The following is a 20751-nucleotide window of genomic DNA, read 5'->3' as shown; positions in this document are numbered from 1 at the left end:
CCCAGGCGTGGTTCCCTCAAAACCACAATCCAGAGGGCGGGGGGCGCGTCCTCCACTTTCATAAGAAGCTCTGCCTGTGAGGACGCCTGGTGGTCTCTTGCTTGGCCCTGTCACTGCCGGGGTGCGAGTCCGCCCCTGGTCGGGGGTCCCTCAAGCTGTGGGGTGTCGCCAAAGGCAAACAAGAAGGCGCCTCGCTGGCCCAGCGGGGCCGGTCGGTTATGGAGCCGCCTGAAGGAGTTGTGTGGGCCTGTCAGTAACGGGGTCTCCAGGCGCGGTAACGCACTTGGCACAGCGTGTGCCTGGGGAGACATTTGAACTTGTTGTTTTTGAGGCTGTTTGTGACGGCAGAGCGCTCGGGCGTGTCCTCTCTCTGCTCGCCAGTCCTCGCTGGGCTCTGCTCTGACTTGGTGATGAGCAGCGGGTGCTCCTCCTGACCTGGGGACCAGAGTAAGGGCCAGGGCGGGGTGTGACCCAGTGGCCTCTGCTCAGCCCCTTAGCATCCAGGCCGGGCAGGGCAGGCAGGGGCAGAAGGCGCTGCCCAGGGCGCCTGCTCTCCGAAGCCTGTCCAGACTCCGGGGCTGGGGCAGTGCTCGCCTCATCCCTGCTGACCTGTCCTCCCCTCTTTCCAGCTTCCTCTCCGTCCTCATCAGAGGTGTGATGCGAGGAAGTGCTCTGGCCGCCCCTGTTGTCAAGTGGAGAGAAGGCCCTGTGGGCCGCCGGGGGCCCTTCACAGCCATCGGGTACTGAGAGTCACCCCAGGGAGGACTCGCGGACCCCTGCCCAGGGCTGAGGTCCATTTGGGCACTAAAGCTGAGGGTGGGGCTGGGGCCCAGGGCCCTCCCCAGACTCCCATCGTGTGTCTTGTGTTGAAGTAAGGCCCACGCGCTGCCCAGGCTGCGTCCTGGACAGGCGGCACCCTGTGCTTCAGCTGGTGCGGAGCTGGCCCCGCTTTCCTGACTTCCCGGCCACGAACCCCACGCTGTGCACCCCTGGGTCTGGGCTCCACTGAGTGTCACGTGAGCAATACTCGTCCTCGTGGGTGGCAGACTCTTCTTTCTGCCATTGCTCCGTGGCGCGGCATCATCCCGTGTAACGTGACCCTGCCCCCGGGCGGCTTGGCCCTGGCTCCTTGGGTGCAGCGCTGGCTCTCTGGACTCTGCCTCCAGTTCTGGCCTTCAGATTCTTAGCGCCAGCTGGGGCTTTTCCCAGGTGGCACCAGTGGCGGTTTCCGAGGAGCGGAGGGAGAGGATATGGGAGCGGGAAGCCCGTCCCAGCAGCGGTGGCCCGTCTCCAGCTCCTGTTTCAGTCAGTGGAGGCTGGTGGGCACAGCCCTTCATTCTGTTCAGATAACATTGCAGATGATTTCAGAGCAGCAGAGTGTTTTTCATGCTTTCTCTGCCCAGAGGTGGCTGTTGCTGACATTTTGATCTCTTTCCTTCAGTACTGTGTCTTTGGGCATATGACTTGATGTGTATGCATTTTAAATATGCCAGTATACACACAGCCCCGTGTTTTTGAAGTGGAATGATACTCTGAGTTCATTTGAGTGGTGGCTTTCTCACGACCACAGTCCCTGCCCTGGGACTCTGGCTGGGACTTGTGTGTCCGTGGTTCCAGTTCTCACGAGGCTAGACACAGTGGTTCCAAATGGGAAAAGGAGCACGTCAGGGCTGTGTGTTGTCACCGTGCTTGGTTAACTTCTGTGCAGAGTACATCACACAAAGTGCTGAACTAGACGAAGCACAAGCTGGCATCAGGATTGCCGGGAGAAACGTCAATCACCTCAGATATGCAGAGGACACCGCCCTTATGGCAGAAAGTGAAGAGGAACTTAAGAGCCTCTTGATGAAAGTGAGAGTGGAAAGGCTGGTTTAAAACTCAATATTCAAAAAACTAAGATCGTGGCATCCGGTAATGGCAAATAGATGGGGAAACAATGGAAACATTGACAGACTTTATTTTCTTGGGCTCCAAAATCACTGCAGATGGTGACTGCAGCCATGAAATTAAAACATGCTTCCTCCTTGGAAGAAAAGCTATGACCAACCTAGACAGCATATTAAAAAGCAGAGACATTGCCGACAGAGGTCCGTCTAGTCAAGGCTGTGGTTTTTCCAGTGGTCATGTATGGATTTGAGGGTTGGACCATAAAGAAAGCTGAACGCTGAAGAATTGATGCTTTTGAACTGTGGTGTTGGAGCAGACTCTTGAGAATCCCTTGGACTGCAGGGAGATCCAACCAGTTCATCCTAAAGGAGATCAGTCCTGAATGTTCATTGGAAGGATTGATGCTGAAACTCCAGTACTTTGGCCACCTGATGGGAAGAACTGACTCATTGGAAAACATCCTGATGCTGGGAAAGATTGAAGGCGGGAGGAGAAGGGGACGACAGAGGATGAGATGGTTGAAGGGCATCACCAACTTGGTGGACATGAGTTTAAGTCAACTCCGGGAGTTGGTGATGGACAGGGAGGCCTGGTGTGCTGCCGTCCAGGGGGTCACAAAGAATCGGAGATGACTGAGCCACTGAACTGAACTGAGACACGGCGAGCCTTCTGGTCTGTCTGGGTGGGCAGGGACTGGACCGACTTCCGGTCACTAGGGCAGGTTTCTGAGGCTTCGTGCTGCCCCCGTCCCAGAGGCCCAGGCTCTCTAGGCCACATGGTCGCTCCCTGTAAGGGCCCGGAGGACCCCACTGCAGGACGCTCTTGGATGTGAGCCTCCTTCACTCATCTCTGCAGTGTCTTCCTGTGTGCTTGAAATGACCCTATTTGTCTGTCTGGGTGAAGTAGAAACGGATACTTTATTACTTTGCCAGGCAGAGGGGGACAGAATGTGCTCCTGCCTTAAAAACTGTGTGTCCCCGCCTCCCCGCTGGGAGAGTCTGGTGAGGTTAGAACAGTGGTTCCAAGGGCAAGGAGGTCCAGCCAGTCCATCCTAGAGGAGATCGGCCCTGGGTGTTCTTTGGAAGGAATGATGCTAAAGCTGAAACTCCAGTACTTTGGCCACCTCATGCGAAGAGTTGACTCATTGGAAAAGACTCTGATGCTGGGAGGGATTGGGGGCAGGAGGAGAGGGGACGACAGAGGATGAGATGGCTGGATGGCATCACCGACTCGATGGATGTGAGTTTGGGTGAACTCCGGGAGTTGGTGATGGACAGGGAGGCCTGGCGTGCTGCGGTTCATGGTTCTCGAGGAGTCGGACAGACTGAGCGACTGAACTGAAGGGCGGAGTCTCTGACAGGATGAGGGTGTGAGCAGGCTTGCACCAGATGAGACGACCCTTTAATTTCCTATCTTGTTCAAAGTCCCATTAGGGCTTCTCCAACCCTTCACAGAAGTAGGGATCATGGGAGTGCGGTCTCCCCACTACTTGGAGAGCTCACATCTTGGGACCAGCGTTTCCCCTCCCTCTCCCTGACCCCCCTCCCCTGGACCGTTTTCAGTCACATCCCAGATACTGTGTGATTCTCACTGCCCGAATCAAGTGTGGATCTCTGGAAGACATGGCTTTGCTCCTCCCGAACACTTCACAAGTCCTGCGAGATAAGCACTTTCGTAAGCTCTTGGCTTGACACAGACCATCCTTACCGGGTGGTTGCCCCGGGGTGGCTGGGACGCACTCAGGGCTGGAACCTGGGGAGCCACCGTGGTCCCAGGCCTGGAGCCCGGGGTCAGTGCATGGATGAGTCAGACGTGCGGAGTGAGAGGGTGACGAAGCTTTGTGTGGCTTCTCGAGCTCAAATAAGACACACCCTCCCAAGAGCAGCAGTAGCTTCTTTAGGTCTGGTTCTTTCCCTGAGCCTCATCCGCCGTTGAGAAATCTTTCTAGCAGAAACTGGAGAGCTCCGTCAGACCAACAGGGACGTGAGGAGAAAACAGGGAGTCGAGGTTTGGGATGTAGCTTGAGACAGGCTCCCAGCTGCTGTGAGGGCGGGCAGGCGTCCTCCAGGCCGGGAGCGTCTGCTCGCAGCTGGTGACTAAGCCAGCTGCGTCTCGTTGTTTCCTGCTGCCAGCGCAGCCCCCTGGGTGCTGGGCCGCACCGGCACGAGTGGTCTCTCCCGCAGGGGGTGCTGTGCCCCGGGCCCTCTCTGGTTGGCTGACCGCACTGGCCGAGGGCTGCGGCCTCAGTGGCCTCTCGGTGCCACAGGACCGCCTGTCCTTCCCCACCTCGCTCTGGCGGCCTGGGGGCGAGGCCCTCTCAGGGCTGGTGTCCCGCAGGGCCCTGCTGTCGGGGTTCTTGCTCCCTGGAGGCTTCCTCCTCTTGGGCTCAGTGTCTCGGTCCAGCAGCCTCCAGGAAGGGCTCTGGGGAGGCACGTCCGTCCCGGTGCACGCGGCCTCCTCGGTGGAGGGGCTCCCCGAGGAGGGGCTCCCCGGGCCCATCCCGCTGCTGCTTGGGCCCAGGTTGGGAGCCTCTCCTCTCAGAGAGCTTCAAGGCAGCTCGCCTCGGGCGGCACTGCAAGGAATGCTCCTCTGCTTGCTCCCTGGGGCTCTGTTCCCGCCACTCCGGGTGCGCCCTTCCCCAGGCCCCTACAGCTTTGACCCTCTTCTTGTCTCTATCTCCTGTTTCCTGGCTCTGGCTCTGCCCTGCGGGAGACATCTTCAGTTTTATCTCTGACCTTTCCATGCTAACATCTAATAAACTTTGATTTGTAAGAACTTTGTTTTTTTCTTGGCAGTGTGACTTTTCTGGTTTTACAGTGTCCTGTTCTTGTTAAATGGATGTGATGTCTTATCTGTTACACTTGGATAATAAAGGTAGTTTCTTGGTGTTTTCTTCTTCCTGCTGAGCTTCTCCAGGGGGTCTTGGTCTGCCGTGTTAGATGTGTGGGAGCCCGTGGTCAGCTGCTCACCTGACAGGGCTCTGTGAGGCAAGTGGAAATTAAACCTGCAGGTTCCGTCCCTCTTTCCAGCCTGGGTTTTCAGCTCTTACTTAATTTTACTTTTATTTAAGTGAGGATATTACAGGGAGTGTGTGTGTTTGGATCATGACTTGGGCTAGCGCCTCCCCCTGTGCGTGGCTCCGCTCCTCTGCAGGCGGGCTCCTCTCCCGAGAGTCGCAGTGCACACTGGCACCTGCGTACATGTGTGCTTACTCACTTTTCATTCTGGCTGATCCCTTATCCTCCTCCTCTCCACAAAGGTTCACGATTTTTAAAGAATTCTCTGCCTAAGAGAATATAGCACTCGAAGAGACGAACCGAAGAAAGTTTAGTTCTTTTCTGACTTGACAGTGTGAACCCTGTAGATGTGTGAGTCGGACACAGCGTGTTCCCTCTTGGGGCCAGTGCGGTGACTTGTCTCCTCTCTGGAAGCAGGCTCCCGGGCTTCCTTGGTGCCTGATGGCATTTAGGGAGCGTGGACAGTTCTCTGCTGTGCTGGCCCGAGCCATGCTTCACCAGTCGGCTCCCCGGGCTGTGCTGCAGGTGTGGGGAGTGCGCCCCCGGCCCTCGGGCCCTGGCACCCCTCCTTGGACCTCAGGGCAGGGCTTGAACTTCTCTCTCTGATGGGTGGCTGATAAAAATGTGGGAGGAATCTCTTCCGTTGAGGCAGTCCGAGTGCAGGTTGGGATAGAATTTCCAGACACAGAGCCCCATATGGGGCACCAAATGCTGGGGCAGTCCAAGCGCAGGTAGGAAAAGGATTTCCAGACCTCGAGCATTTCAGACGGCAGAACAAAGAGCAGAAGTAACACGGGCACCGTGAGTGCAGTGGGCCGAGAAGTCCTGACGGGAGTTTTCCTCTCAAGGGAGAGTCGACAGTTTTCCTGAGTTAACGCCAACTTTTATAGCCTCAGGACAAAGAAAATTCCTGTTGGAAGGCTGGTGTTATGAGATCAGTTGTGGAGCTATAGGGTGTTCACTGGAGTGGGCCTCTTTGCCTACTGGGGAGTCAGGAAGCTTGCTATCGATGATCAGGGAGGAGGGGGCTTTTGGCGATGGGTACGAAGGGGCTCAGTCAGCGTCAGAGTGACCTGGGCTCCAGGCTCCGCTCCTGAGGCCTTGGTGCAAGGCCTGCCCCTAGAGTCTTGGGGGCAGGCCTCAGCATCCGCCACCCGGCGAGTGCTGCCCGTCTGTACCGTGTGCACTGCTGGTGTGCTTCAGAGGGCCTGCCCCTTCCCCTGCGGGCGTGCCACGTCCCCTGTCGTCCTCTGCGCTGCTGCGATTCGGATCTTACGCTGGGTGCAGGGTCAGCCGCCAGCCGCAGGCTTCTGTCCTGCAGTGGCTGAAAAAAAGCCTGCACACACAGGCAGCACTTGGCCAGGTCGCCTGGGAGTGGGGCAGGGCTGCAGAGACCTGCACCCCTGGGAGGCCCGTTGGCTGATGGTGTCATGGTTCCCAAGTCGGGCAAGTTTCCTTTGGTGGCATGAAAGCCTTTGGGTGGGCGGAGGGCATCCGGTCCCCCTGAGGCCAGGAGCTTCGCCATGGGCCCCAGAGGGAGGGTGGGGTGCTGGGGACTCGGCCCCCGTCACACCTGGGGAGGCCCCCTTGAGGAGGGGGTGTCAGGAGAGACAGGAGCGTGGGTGGGAGGCTCCGGCTCCTGCACACCCTGTGCTTCCTGGGCCTGTGTGCCTGACGGCGTTCCTCCTGTAACCTCAGAGTGACCCCGGGAGCTGGCATGGTCCCATCCGCCCTCTGCAGGAGGGACGCACAGGGACCTGGAGGTGGTGCTCTGCACAGGGGCACTGGCGGGGGTCTGGGTGGCCAGGCCCGTGGCCTGAGCGCACATCCGGCTCACGTGCAGGCACAGCCGCCCAGGGGCACACAGCGGGCGTCCACCTTCTGCTGCAGATGCCAGCGTCGGGGGCGAGGGCTGGATACTGACTGAGTGGAGTTCCCCACTGTGGAGGCCTGGAGGCGGAGGCCACCGCAGAACGGCCCGGGCGTGCTGAGACGTGGGGTGAGGACTGGGCTGAGAAGAGGAGGCCCCCAGGTGTCTCTTCTGGGCGGCAGGCTGCAGGGGGTTCCTGGTGTGTCCCTGCAGGTGGGTTCTGGGCTCCGGCTGGGGGACTCGGGGGCCCGGGTGGTGGGTCAGGTCTGGACCAGAGACGAATGGAGCTCTGCCTGGGCAGAGGGGCAGCCCCCCAGTCCCCCGAGGATGGGTCCTCTCAGTCACCTCTGTCTGAGGTGCTTGGGGTCTCAGAGCCCACTGGTGTGTGGAGGCCCTGCCCGCGTGCTCTCCCGGCCTGCCCGGGTCTGGCCTTGTGCTCCCGCTGCCTTCCTGTCGCCTCTCCTGAGCCTGGTTGCGTGTCCTCTGGTGCGTGGGTCTCCTCCACCCTGGCTGCCTCTCCAGCAGGAACCTGTTGCTGCCTCTGGGCCCGGCGCATGTGCAGGCGCAGGCTCGGGGAAGCAGGCAGGAGGTGGGCACTCTGGCCTCAGGTGGAGTGAGTGGCCTGGCAGTGGGCGGCTCCGTGGCAGTTTACTTGTCTTCACACGTTAGTGCAGATCTGTGTCTCAGTGTTCGGCACCCTTCCTGGGATGTCTTTCGGGACGACGGCTGTGGCCCTGCAGCCCTCTGCACGCTCGCGGTGCCCAGGGTGTGGGTGTGTTTGGAGCTGTCAGAAGCCCACGGTACCTGCTGGACCAGGCTTGTTGGATTCCATTTTGGGGGTGAGGGGTTCTTTATCAGCGAGCCCAGCTCTGGGGAGAAGGGCGGGGAGACCCATCCTGCAGGGAAGAAGGTGGCCTGTGAGCAGGGGGCCCGGCTGGGGGCCTGAGCCTGGCGCCCCCTCCTTTCTAACAGGTGCGCACCTGTCCTTACCTGTGTGGGGCTGCGGGGTGTGTCCTGCCACCCAGAGAGGCTCCAGCGTAGCCGTGTGCACAGCTGTCGCCTTGCAGGGTGTTGCGTGATGGAGACCTGGCTCCGATTCGGTCTCTTGCTGTGCGTGCATTGGCATCTGTGAGGTCGGCATCTGCCTTGAGCTGGAGGTTGATGAGGTCGGGCTCATCTCCTTGGTCCCCCTGGGAGGACCTGCATGTGGGAACTTTGCCTTGGGGGGACTAAGGTGACTGGCACGGCCCCTCAGTTCTGCACGGGTCCCCTTGCTCTTGGTGCCGGAATTGGGAGGGGACACGGGTGTCTGCAGGGCAGGAATTGGAGGCAGCTGCCACTCTGCCATCAACTGTGCTGGTGGTGAGCAGCCCTAGGCTGGCCCCACTGCCGGCCTGAGCCAGGCGGCTGCTTCCTTGCCAGGGTGACCGCCGTTCACGGCCCTGCCGCCTTCTCCTGCGTTCGGCCACCTTTCCTCACTGTACTGAGGGCCCCTCCCTCCATGGCTGCCCTGGGCCTCGGCCAGGCTGGTGGGCGGGCCGCCCGTGGGCCCCGGACAGCTGCTGTGAGGGCGCTGGCCAGGGAGCCTGTGTCAACGTCTCTCCTCCTTTGTATTCCAGCGAAGATGCCATGAGGAAGGCTGGCGTGGCCCACAGCAAATCCAGCAAGGACATGGAGAGCCACGTGTTCCTGAAGGCCAAGACCCGGGTAAGCCCTGGGGGACGGCGCGTGGGGGCAGGTGCCAGGCCGCGGGGACGGGGTGGCCGCTCACTGCTGGGTGCTGTCTGTGGGACCGCTGTGGGAGGGCAGTGCATGGGTGCCCAGGCTGGCCTGTTGGCACCCTGTCTGTGCCCAGCTCCCGTGAGTCCTGTAGGGTGCTGTTGGGCCTTGACGGCTCCTGTGGACAGTGCCCCGAGGCAGAAACACTCTGTCCTCAGGCTCAGGCCTCCCCAGGGGTCGGGCCCCGGCAGGTGGGTCCAGAAGGGCTCGCGCCCCTTCTCAGTGATGCAGGAGCTGCTCACGGAGGCCGTAGCCCTGGCGCGGACGGGCTGGGCAGGTCCTCTGTGAGCTCTCACAGGAACGGGGCTGGCTGGGCGCCACGCAACCCCTCCTGTCATCGTGCACCCTCCCGGGGGCAGAGCTGCTGGTCACAGTGAAGCGGGACAGACACGCAGAAGGCGCTCGTCTGGCCACCTGGCTCCGCCGGGCGCCTGGCGCCTGAGCGCGGGGCTGCAGCTCTGGGAGCCTCTGTGTCGAGAGTCCAAAGCAGACGGTATTTACGGCCGGGTACTGGTGTGGGTGAGCCGGCTGTCGAGACGCACAGAGCTCCGTCGGGCAACCTTGAGCCTGTCTGAGTGTTTAGATAAGGTAAATACTTTCTGAAACGGGAAGACAGAGCTGACTGGCCTGGGCTTGATCAGCACACACATGTGTGTGTTAGTGAGCACGTGTAGGTGGAGGCTGAGCCGCCCGTGCTCAGAGGATGGTAAGCATTTCTTCATTTATAGCAGCCATATCGAGCTCTGATTCACACATTGTACAATTCACCCAGTAGAGTCTGCGGTGCAGCCGTCTTTAGGGCTTCTCAGAGTTGTGCAACCATCACCGTGATGTGTTTCAGAGGAGTTTCTTTTCTTTCTTTTCCTTGTTTGGTGGCTCCGCTTGGCCTGTGGGATGTCACTTCCCTGACCAGGGATTGAACCCCGGGCCCTGGCAGTGAAAGCCCGGAACCCTGACCACTGGGCCCCAGGGTCTCCTAGGGCATTTCCTCAGGAAACTGCGCCCATGAGCCGCATTCCCCGTCCTCCTCAACCCTGCGCAGCCACCTGCCTGCTTCCTGTTGCTATCGATTTGCCTGTCCTGTACTTTTCATAAGAATGCGATCGTGAAATACAATGCTTCTGTGGAGTCTTAGTAACACATTCTCAGTGTTCATCCACGAGCTGTGTTGTGGTATGCATTCCACTCCTTTTTATTGTCGAATAATGTTCCCCTGCACGGATGCGCCACATTTCCTTTATCCATCCCTCATTGTCAAAGCTATGGTTTTTCCAGTGGTTATGTATGGATGTGAGAGTTGGACCATAAAGAAGGCTGAGCGCCGAAGAATTGATGCTTTTAATCTGTGGTTTTGGAGAAGGCTCTTGAGAGTCCCTTGGACTGCAAGGAGACCCAACCAGTCAGTTGTAAAGGAAGTCAGTCCTGAGTATTCATTGGAAGGACTGATGCTGAAGCTCCAATACTCTGGCTACCTGATGCGAAGAGCTGACTCATTAGAAAAGACCTTGATGCTGGGAAAGATTGAAGGTGGGCGGAGAAGGGGACAACAGGAGGAGATGGTTGGATGGCATCACTGACTCAGTGCACGTGAGTTTGAGTAAACCCCAGGGGATGGTGAAGGACAGGGGAGCCTGGCGTGCTGCAGTCCATGGGGTCGCAAAGAGTCGGACACAGCTGAGCAACAGTAAACCCATCAGTTGACGTACATCTGGACTGTCTCTGCCCTCTGGCTGTTACAGTAATGCTAGTCTGAACATTTACGTGCCAGCTTGCCTGGGAACATACGTTTTCATTTCTCTTTGGTATATACCTGGGTAAGAAGTTGCTGGATCAGGTGGTAGTTCTGTTTAACCTTTTGAGGAATTGCCAAATTGTTTTCAAAGCAGCCGAACCATTTTACATTCTCACTGGGGGTGTATTTTGTTCCAGTTTCTCCACTCCTCATCAGCACTTGTTACTGTGTTATTGTAGCCTTCACGGTGAGTGTGAAGTGGTGCCTCGCTGTGGCTTTTAAACATGAATTAATTCCTGGCCATGCTGGGCCTTCACTGCTGCTGCCGCCTCTCCTTCGGTGCAGCGAGTTGGGGCGCTCTCTGGCTGTCGTGTGCAGGCCTCTCATCGCGGTGGCCCCGGTCGTGGAGCCTGGGCTTGCCAGCGCGTGGGCTTCCGTGCATGTGGCTCACGGGTTCCAGAGCTCAGGCCCAGTGGTTGCGGCGGCAGGCTTCGTTGCCCTGGAACACCTAGGATCTTAGACCGGGGATGGAACCCATGTCGCCTGCCCTGGCAGGCATGTTCTTAACCACTGAACCACGAGGTAGCCCCCTCATTGTGGTTTTGATTTGCATTCCCAGGTGGTTTACTGTGTTTATTGGTCATTTGTATATTTTCTTTAGAGAAATGTTTGTTCAGACCCTTTGTCCATTTTAAAGTTGAGTCATTAGTGTTTCTATTGAAGAGCTCTCCAAGTTTTGGAGGCGCATCTCATGTTGAGTGTGTAATGTGCTGGTGTTTGGGGGATGAGATGAGAGCCTTGGGGGGCTTCCTGAACTGTCTCCTTTGGAAACGCTCCCCTTGCTGCCCAGCACTGGTGGCTGTCTATTGCTATCTGAGCAGCTGCCCCAGAGAGCCGTGACCTGGAGCGGCGATGGTGTGTGCCCTGACTCTGGGTCGGGCGGGGGTGGAGTAAACGCCCCTTGCAAGGCCGGGAAGTAGGCACAGCTGCGCGCCCCAGGATGCAGCTGGGGTGGCTCGGGCACACAGCGCCCAGGGGGCTTGCCCAGGCAGTCTCCCACCCGGGGGCCTGTGGTCAGAGCCTGCCATCTTTCCTTCACTTCCTCCCATCTCGCAAAGCAAAAGACATCCAAACACCCAGTTTAACTCTTAACACCTGAATTCCAGCAGGTGGGTCTGCTCTCTGCCTCAGAGAGACTGAGGGAAGCGGAAACCACAGGGCCTGGGGGTATGTGATGACAGCTGGCGCACTCCGAAGACGGGGCGGTGCCAGGGCGCCGACCTCTGTGCTGCGTGTGTGAAGGGGCTCATCACAGCCGCGTGCGTGGCTGATGTTTGCTTATCGTTGGGTTGGTTGTTTTGTTTTTTTTGAAGTTCAGTACCTTTATTGGACCATCAGCAGTTCTCATCCACCACAGATTTTTGAAAGTGGTGACAGGCACGTAGGTAACCAGCCTGGAGAACTTGTTCGGTGGGTCTCCACCACGTTTTCTGGACAGCCGCACACGGATTGGTGTGGGGCGCTCCGCTCCCCTCTGGCCCACAGCTCTGCTGGGCCTGGTGCCGATACACACGTCAGGGGATCCCCCCTTCATGGTGAATTTCCCGGTTTCTTGGCGTGCCCCAGGGGCGTGCTTCTTGAAACCCACTCCATGGGTGCACTTGTGAATGTTAATAGTGTTTTCTCTGGCCGCCACCTCGTTGATGGCGGACCACCCTTCTTTGTGAGAGTTTTTAGATGAGGCTTGTATGTTAAGCACGGCCCAGCTCTCATGCATGGTGTATAGTCCTGGGCACAAGTAGCGTGTCTCTGGTGTGAAGTGTGAGCTCCCCTGGCGGGGGCCAAGGTGAACCCAGGTACCAGGGAGGCCAAGAGTGTTGGGCTTGGGAGGCAGCCTAGAGGCTGCTCAGAGGCGGGCCAGGGCGCGCAGACGTCCCTCTGAGGGGGACGTGCAGGGCGCGGCCTGGGAGAGGGGTGGTGTGCGCACGGCTGACCGGGAGGCCCCGCCTTCTCCAGGCCTGCTTGTGGACCCACAAGCCCACAGTCAGCCTTTGACTGAACCCGAAGACGTCTTCTGCTGTCCTTGTGTGATCAGGGACAGTTATCGGAGGAGAAAAGGACAACTGTATACATTGAAAACTGCAAACGGCGTGAAAAGATCAGCATTTTCCTCGCAGCAGCTGCTGAGACCTGCTAGAAAGGCCTGGGTGTGGCCAGTGGGTGGCAGGGCCAGAGCCTGCCTCCTGCCTTCTGCCCTCTGGGGTGCCGGCCGGGCCTCCTGCCCTCTGCCGTCTGGGGTGCTGGCCGGGCCTCCTGCTGCACCCCCCGCGTCAGCAGGCTTGCTAGGTGCTCGCCGCGGTTTTCGGTGGCTCTGTTTCCATGCTGAGAGAGTGCTTTACAAACACCCCGTGCAGTCCCTGGGACTGTCTCCACTTCAGCCGTGAAGAATTGGGTGTGGGCCAGGCGGCGTGGGGGCTGGCTTGCTGACTTTCTCCATCTGAACTTAGTGCTCAGTTTAAACTGGGTAAGGGGCCGCTGCCGTTCGTTACGCTGATCGTTTTTTGTATGTCTGAAATATTTTACGCTGTCTAAAGGTAAGATGTAAAATTATGTGAGCGGCAACACGACACTTGGCAAAGGCCTGGCTGGGCGCACTGGCTCTGGCGCCTGCGCTGCGCACTGACACGGTTGCAGCACAGGAGCGCTTGCACACAGACTTGGTAGCAGCTGACGGACTGCCCCGCGGAGCTCCAGGGCCTACCCTAGCCGTGTCTGGGACGAGAGCAGCTGCGTTACCGCGTGGTAACACTGAAGTGGGAACCCAGCCGCGCACCATACACAGACCTTAACTCGAAGGGATGGAAGATCTAAGAGTTAAACTGCGAGACTCCTAGATACAGGCATGAGTCTTTGTGACCTCAGGTTAGGCAGTGGCTTCTCACACAGGACCCCAAAAGCACAGGCAGCACAGCCTTCATCAGAGCTAAAGCTGTGAGTGGATATGCACGGGCACGTGTGCCTGAGTGCCTCTGAAAACACCACAACATTGTTCATTGTCTGTACTCTAGTGCAAGATAAAAAAGTTTAAAGTCAAAAAAACGTAAAAGCTGTTGTGTATCAAAGGACACCGAAGAGGGTAAAGAGGCCTGTGAAGTGGGAGGAAGCACCTGGGAACCATGTATCCGAAGAGGGACTGGAGCCCGCAGTGCATAAAGAACCACAGCTCCACGACAAGAGGCCAAACACCCAACTCAGACGCGGGTGAGGAACGTGGATAGATGCTTCTCTAGAGAAGACAGTCTGATGGCCAAGAAGCCGTGAAAAGATGGCCAGTGTCCCTCGTTGTTAGGGAAAAGCAAATCCAAACCACCGTGAACTGCGGCTTCACATTCGTGGCGGCGGCAGTAAAAATGGGTGCATACTGCTTCCTCACCTGAGGAGTGCTGTGAGAAGTGGGAGCCGTCAGACGTTGCTGGAAGGAGGCCCAGTGGAGCGGCCGCCGTGGGCACACTGGCGACCCCAGACGTCAAGCAGGCGCCCCGCGCGCCAGAGCGTGCGCACAGGTACTGGCAGCACCACTCACTGCAGCCAGAAAGCGGGGGCCCACGCGCGCACCGCCTGACCCGTGGGGGCCAGGATGCGGGCTGGCCACAGGGTGGGCCATGCGGCGGGGGAAGCACGGACGGGCGGCCCAGCTCGGCTGGACCTTGGAAGCATCACGCTGAGCGCAGGGTTGCAGCCGCCACAGGGCACGCGTTGTGCGAGGCGTCTGCATAAAGTGCCCGGAGCGGGCTGGTCTAGAGAGACAGGGTGTTTGCTTCCTGTAGCTGCTGGACAGGTTCCCACAGACGGCGGACCTTAGGCTCGTGACTTTGGCCTCGGGGCCCAGGGCTCTCCCCCAGGGGTCATGTTTGCAGCCAGGAGTTGATCAGTCTTACCCGTTTGACCTGTTTGCTGCATGGAGACTTTGGGAGCCTGACGCCCTTTTAAAATGTTGCCCTGTCTCTCTTTTGGCCCAAGTTGACAGGGGCTCTGCTGTATGACACTAACCCTTATGGGCCTCGTGTGTGTGACAGAGCCCCCATCAGACAGGGGGTCCCCACAGACCTTTCATCCCCCGTCCCGGCGTCTGTGAGGTGGCCCAGAGGATTCCTCGCGTGCCTCGTCTCCTCGGCCCTGGCACTCTGTCCAGCCACACCCTCAGCCTTCTCTCCAGAGCACGCACAGTGAACCTCCTGGTTTGCATGCTGGTTTTTGGTGTCTCGGACAGCCTGGGAATTTTCCAGACCAGGCCCAGGTTCCTTTCCGCTCGGCCTTTCTCCCCTGGGTTTTTTTCTTCCCTCTCGCGTCTCTGTAGGCCAGCCAGCCCTCCCCAACTCTGTTCAATGCCTCACGGGTCCGCCTTCCCCACAGCCCGCGGCCCGTGCAGCCATATGTTTGCCCAGGGGGTCCGCCTTCCCTGCGGCCCGCGCAGCTAGACGTTTGCCCGGGGTGGCAGGGCTTCTCCCTGCTTTCGTTTCCGGTCACGCATCCTGCTTTCCCCCGAGCCCTCCCCAGAAGTACCTGTAACATTTGCCTCTCTCCCAGCGTCCTGTTTCTGATGCCATCTGTCTTCTCGAAGACGACGTGAGCTTTCTCAGCAGCTCCTTCAGTTCCTCTGCGTCTTCAGTGACAGACTGCTTACCACCGTGTTCCCACCAACAATCTTCCGTGGCCTGGCTCGGTCCTGCCTGCCCCGTGTTTCTTGTGGCCTGGGTGTTGGGCCAGGGGAGCACAGTATGCAGGGGTCTTGTTAGCAAGAGTACGTGGGAGGTGGTGCCTCATCGTTGTGTATGTTGTATGTATTTCTGGGTGTCTTGGTATTCCCACAAGGCCACAGTTGGTCAGGAGTTGGGACAGGGACAGCCTGACTTTTTATGAAGTATCCTGTCCATTTACTAGCTAACGATGCCATCATTTAACTGGGCGCTGCAAACTGGTAATCGTCCTGAATCCTGGCTTTTCTTCTACATTTATTAGGTGGAGTTTTCTTGCTAAGAAAGGCTTTCTTTCATCCACTAGGGCGTCTTGGTTGCCTGAAACACAGCCTCTGGGGACCCTCAGGAACCCCTTCCTGTGGAATGGTGGCCCGGGGGTGGAGCGCGGCCGCTCCTCTGCTGCGGTCATGTCATGGGCCCCACTGCCGCCCGCAGGCACGCCCCTGCTCCTGGGGCCCCTGTCACGACCCCCCGTCTTTGGTGGCTTGCTTGCCTCTTAGTTCAGGGTCAGCTGTTGCTCTGAGGAGCCCTTGTTCCTGTGGAGGGTAAAATGGTCCTGGCGGCTTGAGTGTGGGCCTGAGGCTGCTCACGGCTTCTGTGCCTGTTGTGGGAGTCCTGAGGAGGCCTATGGTTTTGAAACGACAGCAATCTCAAAACCCCGTGATTTCACATTGATATTTCCAGCTACAGGGTTTTGCTTTCATTTTAAGCGTGTATCTATTCTCCAGTGTGAATCTCTTGCCTTCTGATGTCGTTGGCATAATTACTTCTTTAAAGGACTTTCAGAATGAACAGACCAGTATCACCGCTAGTATTGGTAGCAAATGACAAAATGTGGGACGATGTTTAGGATTTCTTTACAGCTGTATGTGTCCTTAACATGTAGCCCTTTCTCTGAGGATATTTTTGCTTTTTGTTTTTTAAGATGATTGGTCCGAAAAACCTTTTCCATGTGATTCGACACCAACTTGTGTCAACTCATGTGTTGGGTTGATTTTGCATTTTTAAAACTTGAACTTGTTCTTTTGTTGTGGTTTTATCTTCAGTTTGGTAAAAGATTTATATACTTCCAATGCGAAAGCTGTGTAACAAGGGAGTAGGTCTCCTTTCCAGCCCACTTCCTGGTATCTCTGGGGTTTAATTGTTGATCTGCAGCCTTTCCTGTGCAGATATAAAGCAAACGCGTGTGTTCGGATTCCCGGAGTCTTACACGGAAGTTCTGACAGAGTGGAGCATCTCGTGTGTAGCCTGGGGCGTTGCACCTCAGCCTGAGTGTCCTGCTTCTGCCTCCACTTGGTGAGGGGAGGCGTCCTCCTCCCCGGCCGAGATGTGGACGGGCTACATGCCGCGTGGGAGCTGCAGGAAGCCACGCCGTGCATCCCTGTACTCTGTGCCCTGTGGCCCCGCCCCCAGCCCGCTGGCAGCCCGCCCCCCAGGCGTGGGGGACGTGGGTGGGTCTGCGGGTGCGGCTGCGCTGTGCCCGGTCACACCCAGAGTGAGAATGGGGCAGGGGCCGGTGTAGGGGGGTGGGGGGTGCGCCTTCTCGCCTTTTCGAGGCTGCCCTAGGAAGGGCGCCTTGGAGCAGAAGTGGGCCCGTAACCCGTGTGTCTGCTTGGGGGCCCGGAACTCCCCCCGCTGGGGAGGCCAGTCTGCACGGGGGGTCAGGCAGCCGCCCTGGGGGCTGGAGGGGCGGCCTGTTGGCCCGCGAGGGCTTGACCCACAGGAGCGCTCCATGCCGGCCGCGCCCTGTGCCCCCTTCTCCCGTCGGGCGGTCGCTCTCCTCTCTGTCCCCTCCGGTCCCCAGAGCCTCCATGGCCTTAGCCGTGGGCAGCCTCAGTGGGCGCGGACTGCGGTGCACTCTGCCCACCTGGCTCCAGGCACTCGGTCCTGGTTCTGTGCCAGGGGATACACGCCTGGGCCTCCTACTGGTGGCTTTATTTTTACCTGAAGTATGGTTGATTCACACGTGGTTTCTGTCTCTAAGCAAAGTGACTCAGTTACGCACACGCCGTTCTTCCCGCGTCCGTCTCCGTTACCGTGGCCACAGAGCGTTTAGCGCAGCTGCGGGGCTGCGTGCCTCGTTTACACCGTAACAGTGCGCGCCTGCTGAGCCCCGGCTCCCGGTCCATCCCTTCCCCACCCCCACCCCTTGGCAACCACAGGTCTGTCTGTGGTGTGTCTGTGAGTCTGTTTCTACTTCATAGATTAGTTCCTCTGTCATATTTTGGATTCTAGATATAAACGATAGCATGTGGGATTTGTTCTCTCTGTCTGACTTAACTCGGCTGTGTGGTCGCCTCTGGTCCATCCGTGTTGGTCTGGACGGTGCGGTTCCCCCTCCTCTGCACTGGCGGTCTGTTGTGCGTGCACCATGTCCCCTTTGCCGCTCCTCTGCTGATGGGCACTCGGCTGCTCCCCTGTCCTGGCTGCCGTGCAGGGTGCTGGTGTGAGTGCCGGGTCGTGCATCTGTTCGAGTCCTGCTCTCCTCTGGCTGTCCGGGGTGGGACTCCCGGGTCGAGTCCTGCTCTCCCCTGGCTGTCCGGGGCGGGACTCCTGGGTCTAATCGTAGTCCTGTTTTTAGTTTTTTTGAGGACCCTCCACACTGTTCTCCGTGGTAGCTGCACCAGTGTGGGTTCCCATCAGCAGGGTAGGAGGGCTCCCTTTTCTCCACGCCCTCTCCAGCATTTGTTGTTTGTGGATTTTTTAATGAACTGGTTGCTTTGTAACCGGCTTGCTCTTGATTTGGAAGTAGAAAAAGCTCAGCAGATCCTTTTGAGGTTCCTCTGACCCAGAAGTTGGCCTTACAGAGTCAGCTCTCGACCTGGCCGGCTCCCCGTCCCTGGCTCCTCGCCTTGGCCACCTCGTTTCTGAGCTTCCTTTAGCCCGCACTTTCCTTGCTCCCCACTTGCCACCCTGCTGCCCTTCGGGGGCCAGCCTGCTCAGGTGATTTGGGGACTTCTTTCCTCCCAGAAATTGAGGGGCATCAGGAGGGGGCGTGTTGAGCACCCCTTCCTCGCATCCCACCCCTCACTACCTGCCCTGTGGCCTCCTGGGCCTTTCCCCCGTTTTCCTCTGATTCCCCAGCTGAGGACACGCTGGTGGCGGTTTGAGATGGATGAGGGCTGACGTGGTTAGAAGGTGAGTTATGTGTTGAGTCTCAGAGACCCCCTTGGTGTGTCGCCTGAGAGCCGTTCCCTGTGCCCTGCGGTGGGTCCCTGTGACTTAGGAGGGGCTTGAGAGAGCAGGCGGGCCAAAGCTCTGCCCTCTGTCTGCCTCGCAGGGTGGTTCAGCTTCTCTGAAAGAAGAGTTTCCTTACAAACATCCCTTCGTTGCCCCCAGGACAAGCTCACAGTAGTGATTTCCCGGAACGCCCAGGAGTGAGTGTCCTTGGTTACAAAGAGGACAGTCCGTGAAAGGCAGGCCCTGCTGGGCGGAACGCCGGAACCAGGAGGGCCGTGGGCAGGGGCCTTCACCTGCCTCCCTGAGTGGCGCTGCACCCTCTCCCCGACCTCGCAGTGAATTCTCGGGGGCGGACGGGGCGGGGTGGGGGGTGGCCACCCAGATTTGCATGTAAATACCATGTCAGTAGCGCAACAGCAGCAGGCGTGGGAAAAGCGGAAGTGCTTCTCCAAACAGAGGCGAGACTAGAGCGGCCCTGCCCTCCCGGGCCTGCTTCCGAGGTGCCCTGTGACGCTGGGCAGGCCCTGCTGTGGAAGGGGGGGTGTCTGAGGCGCCCCCACCCTTGCAGGGTTGACAGCGGGCTGGAGGAGCAGCGGCTTCTGTTGTCTGGATACCTTCCTGGTTTCTCTTTCTGTCTGCCTTTCTCTGGCCTGGGGGAGCCAAGCTCTGCCGGCCTCTCCCGAGGGATGGATTCCAGAGGAGGCTGAGCTGGATGGATGGACAGACGGCTCAGTTGCCTTCTCTGCCCCCGGGAGGACCTCAGAGGGGCTGGGGTGGGAAGGGACGTCACTCGCCTCACTTCTGCTCTGAGCTTCAACTGCTTCCTGTTTTTACTTTCAGGACGAATACCTTTCTCTGGTGGCCAGGCTCATTATTCATTTTCGAGATATCCGTAAGTAAAACGTCACATCTGTGGGTGGTGTGATCACCGTGGGAGGGCTGTTTGGACAATGCCAGCTTTCTGGGAGCTTCTTCACGGCTTCGCACCTCGTCCCGTGTTTCCCAGCCTCCCAGAGCTTCAGCCTGGACCCTGCTGGTGTGGCCCGAGGGAGGTGTTAGCGTCCGGGGGTCTGTGCTGGACTGCTCTCATTGCCTGTCTGTTTGACCTCCCCTCTTCAAGGACTGCTGCTTTGATCTCTAGGCAGTTCCTAAATGCGCAGAGTCCACCCTGGAACACACACTTCCTTCCCTGATATCTGGGGTTTTTTTCTTTGACCCACGGAGGCTGGACCTAACCGTGTTCCCGTCAGGCTGGACGTTTCTGGGGCCAGCTTCCTCAGTACCGCCCGCGTCCTGCCCTGGTAAGGCCTGGCCTGCATCCTGGCTCCTCTCGGGGCCGCTCCAGGCTTCCAGCCACAGCGCCTCCTGCCAGCCCGCCGTGTGCGCCCGCAGGAGGCGGCACCTCCCACACAGCCCTGTGGGGCGGCTGCGGCTCCACTGTCCCTCACCTCAGATGCAGGGAGACGCCGGGGCCCCGGAGTCCCTGCAGGGCCACTGCGCCCTCCCACACTGACTTCTTAGACTGACTTCACTTTCTTTGCCATGTTTGGGGCTGTCCCGTGGTGTTTGGAACAAGAGGAGCCACCACCAGAAGACTGGGGCCTGAGCTGTCTGTCCTGACAAGGGCTCAGCCTGATGGGCTGCAGGGCCCACGTGGGAGCTGGCCCTGGCACTTGCCTTTTCGGGGGTGCCCACGGCGGCCTCGCCCCGGGGGAGGGTGGAACTGCTGTAGCCGCTCCCCGCCAGCGCCAGGGCGGGCTGGATCCAGCTTCTAAGCAGTCTTGGACAGACTCAGTGTCCTCATCCAGAAGACGCGACGCCGCCCCGAGCGGGCTGGAAACAGGGCTCTCAGCCCCCGGCCACCCTCAGCCTCCCGTGTGCCAGCACTGCCGGCGGCGGGGCACACACGTGCACGTGTTCACACTCAGACGCTGAAGCCCCGAAGTGCGTTTTGTCTAGTTTCTAGGCAGAGTCGAGTCAGTGTTAGAAAATGACCTCTGGGCAAATGCTTACTGCACTGACTTAGCGTGGAAATACGTGATTATATAAAACTGTTTACTCTGGTTTCTTTTCTTTTTTCTTCTTTTTAACATAGATAACAAGAAATCTCAAGCATCTGTCAGTGGTAAGAGTTTCTCTTTTCTGAAGTTTTTCCCCACCTCAGCGTGGGCGGCATGGCGGGGATGCTGGGAGCTGTGGGCGGGGTTGCTCTGTGCTGGGAGGAGCAGGTTCCCAGAGGGACGCCAACCCCCACCCGGCCTCCCCCAGCCTCAACGCCAAGCGGCAGCGCCCTCGTCCCATTCCTCCCGGCAGACTCACGTGGCGGCTGGGACTTGTCTAGTCCGTGGAGCTCTCCGGGTGGTAACTCGTGTGCATAGAGGTGCTTTCAGTGCAGTCCTCTCTGGGAACGTTTCCTAGGGAATAGCTGTGAATTCACCTTAAGTTACAAAGTTTCTTTGCAAGCTGAGTTGTCATTATTAATTCCATTTTTTAATTGCAAGGTTTTATCACATGGGAGCCCTGTTGATT

The 20751-nt window shown here is 58.5% G+C and overlaps 1 protein-coding gene across 4 annotated transcripts in view; it reads left to right on the top strand.

The window, feature by feature from the left end:
* The window catches only part of MED15 (mediator complex subunit 15), a 45340-nt gene that overhangs the window by 6773 nt on the left and 17816 nt on the right, over positions 1-20751 (top strand). For 3 of the 4 annotated variants that reach the window (XR_015144848.1, XM_086349136.1, XM_086349135.1), the window contains exons 2-4: positions 8394-8481; positions 19063-19114; positions 20318-20347. Coding sequence is in view for 3 of the 4 variants with exons in the window: in XM_086349136.1 (XP_086205262.1) it covers positions 8394-8481; positions 19063-19114; positions 20318-20347 (170 nt within the window). In the remaining variant the exon portion in view is untranslated. The remainder of the gene's footprint in view (positions 1-8393; positions 8482-19062; positions 19115-20317; positions 20348-20751) is intronic. The other variant, XM_086349138.1, reaches the window with a different exon arrangement.

The sequence above is a fragment of the Bos grunniens genome, chromosome 17, assembly GCF_055505025.1.
Source record: "Bos grunniens cultivar Pamir isolate PY7600 chromosome 17, Bosgru_T2T1.0, whole genome shotgun sequence".
NCBI classification, from domain to species: Eukaryota; Metazoa; Chordata; class Mammalia; order Artiodactyla; family Bovidae; genus Bos; species Bos grunniens.
This window is presented reverse-complemented; position numbering and strand designations above follow the sequence as displayed.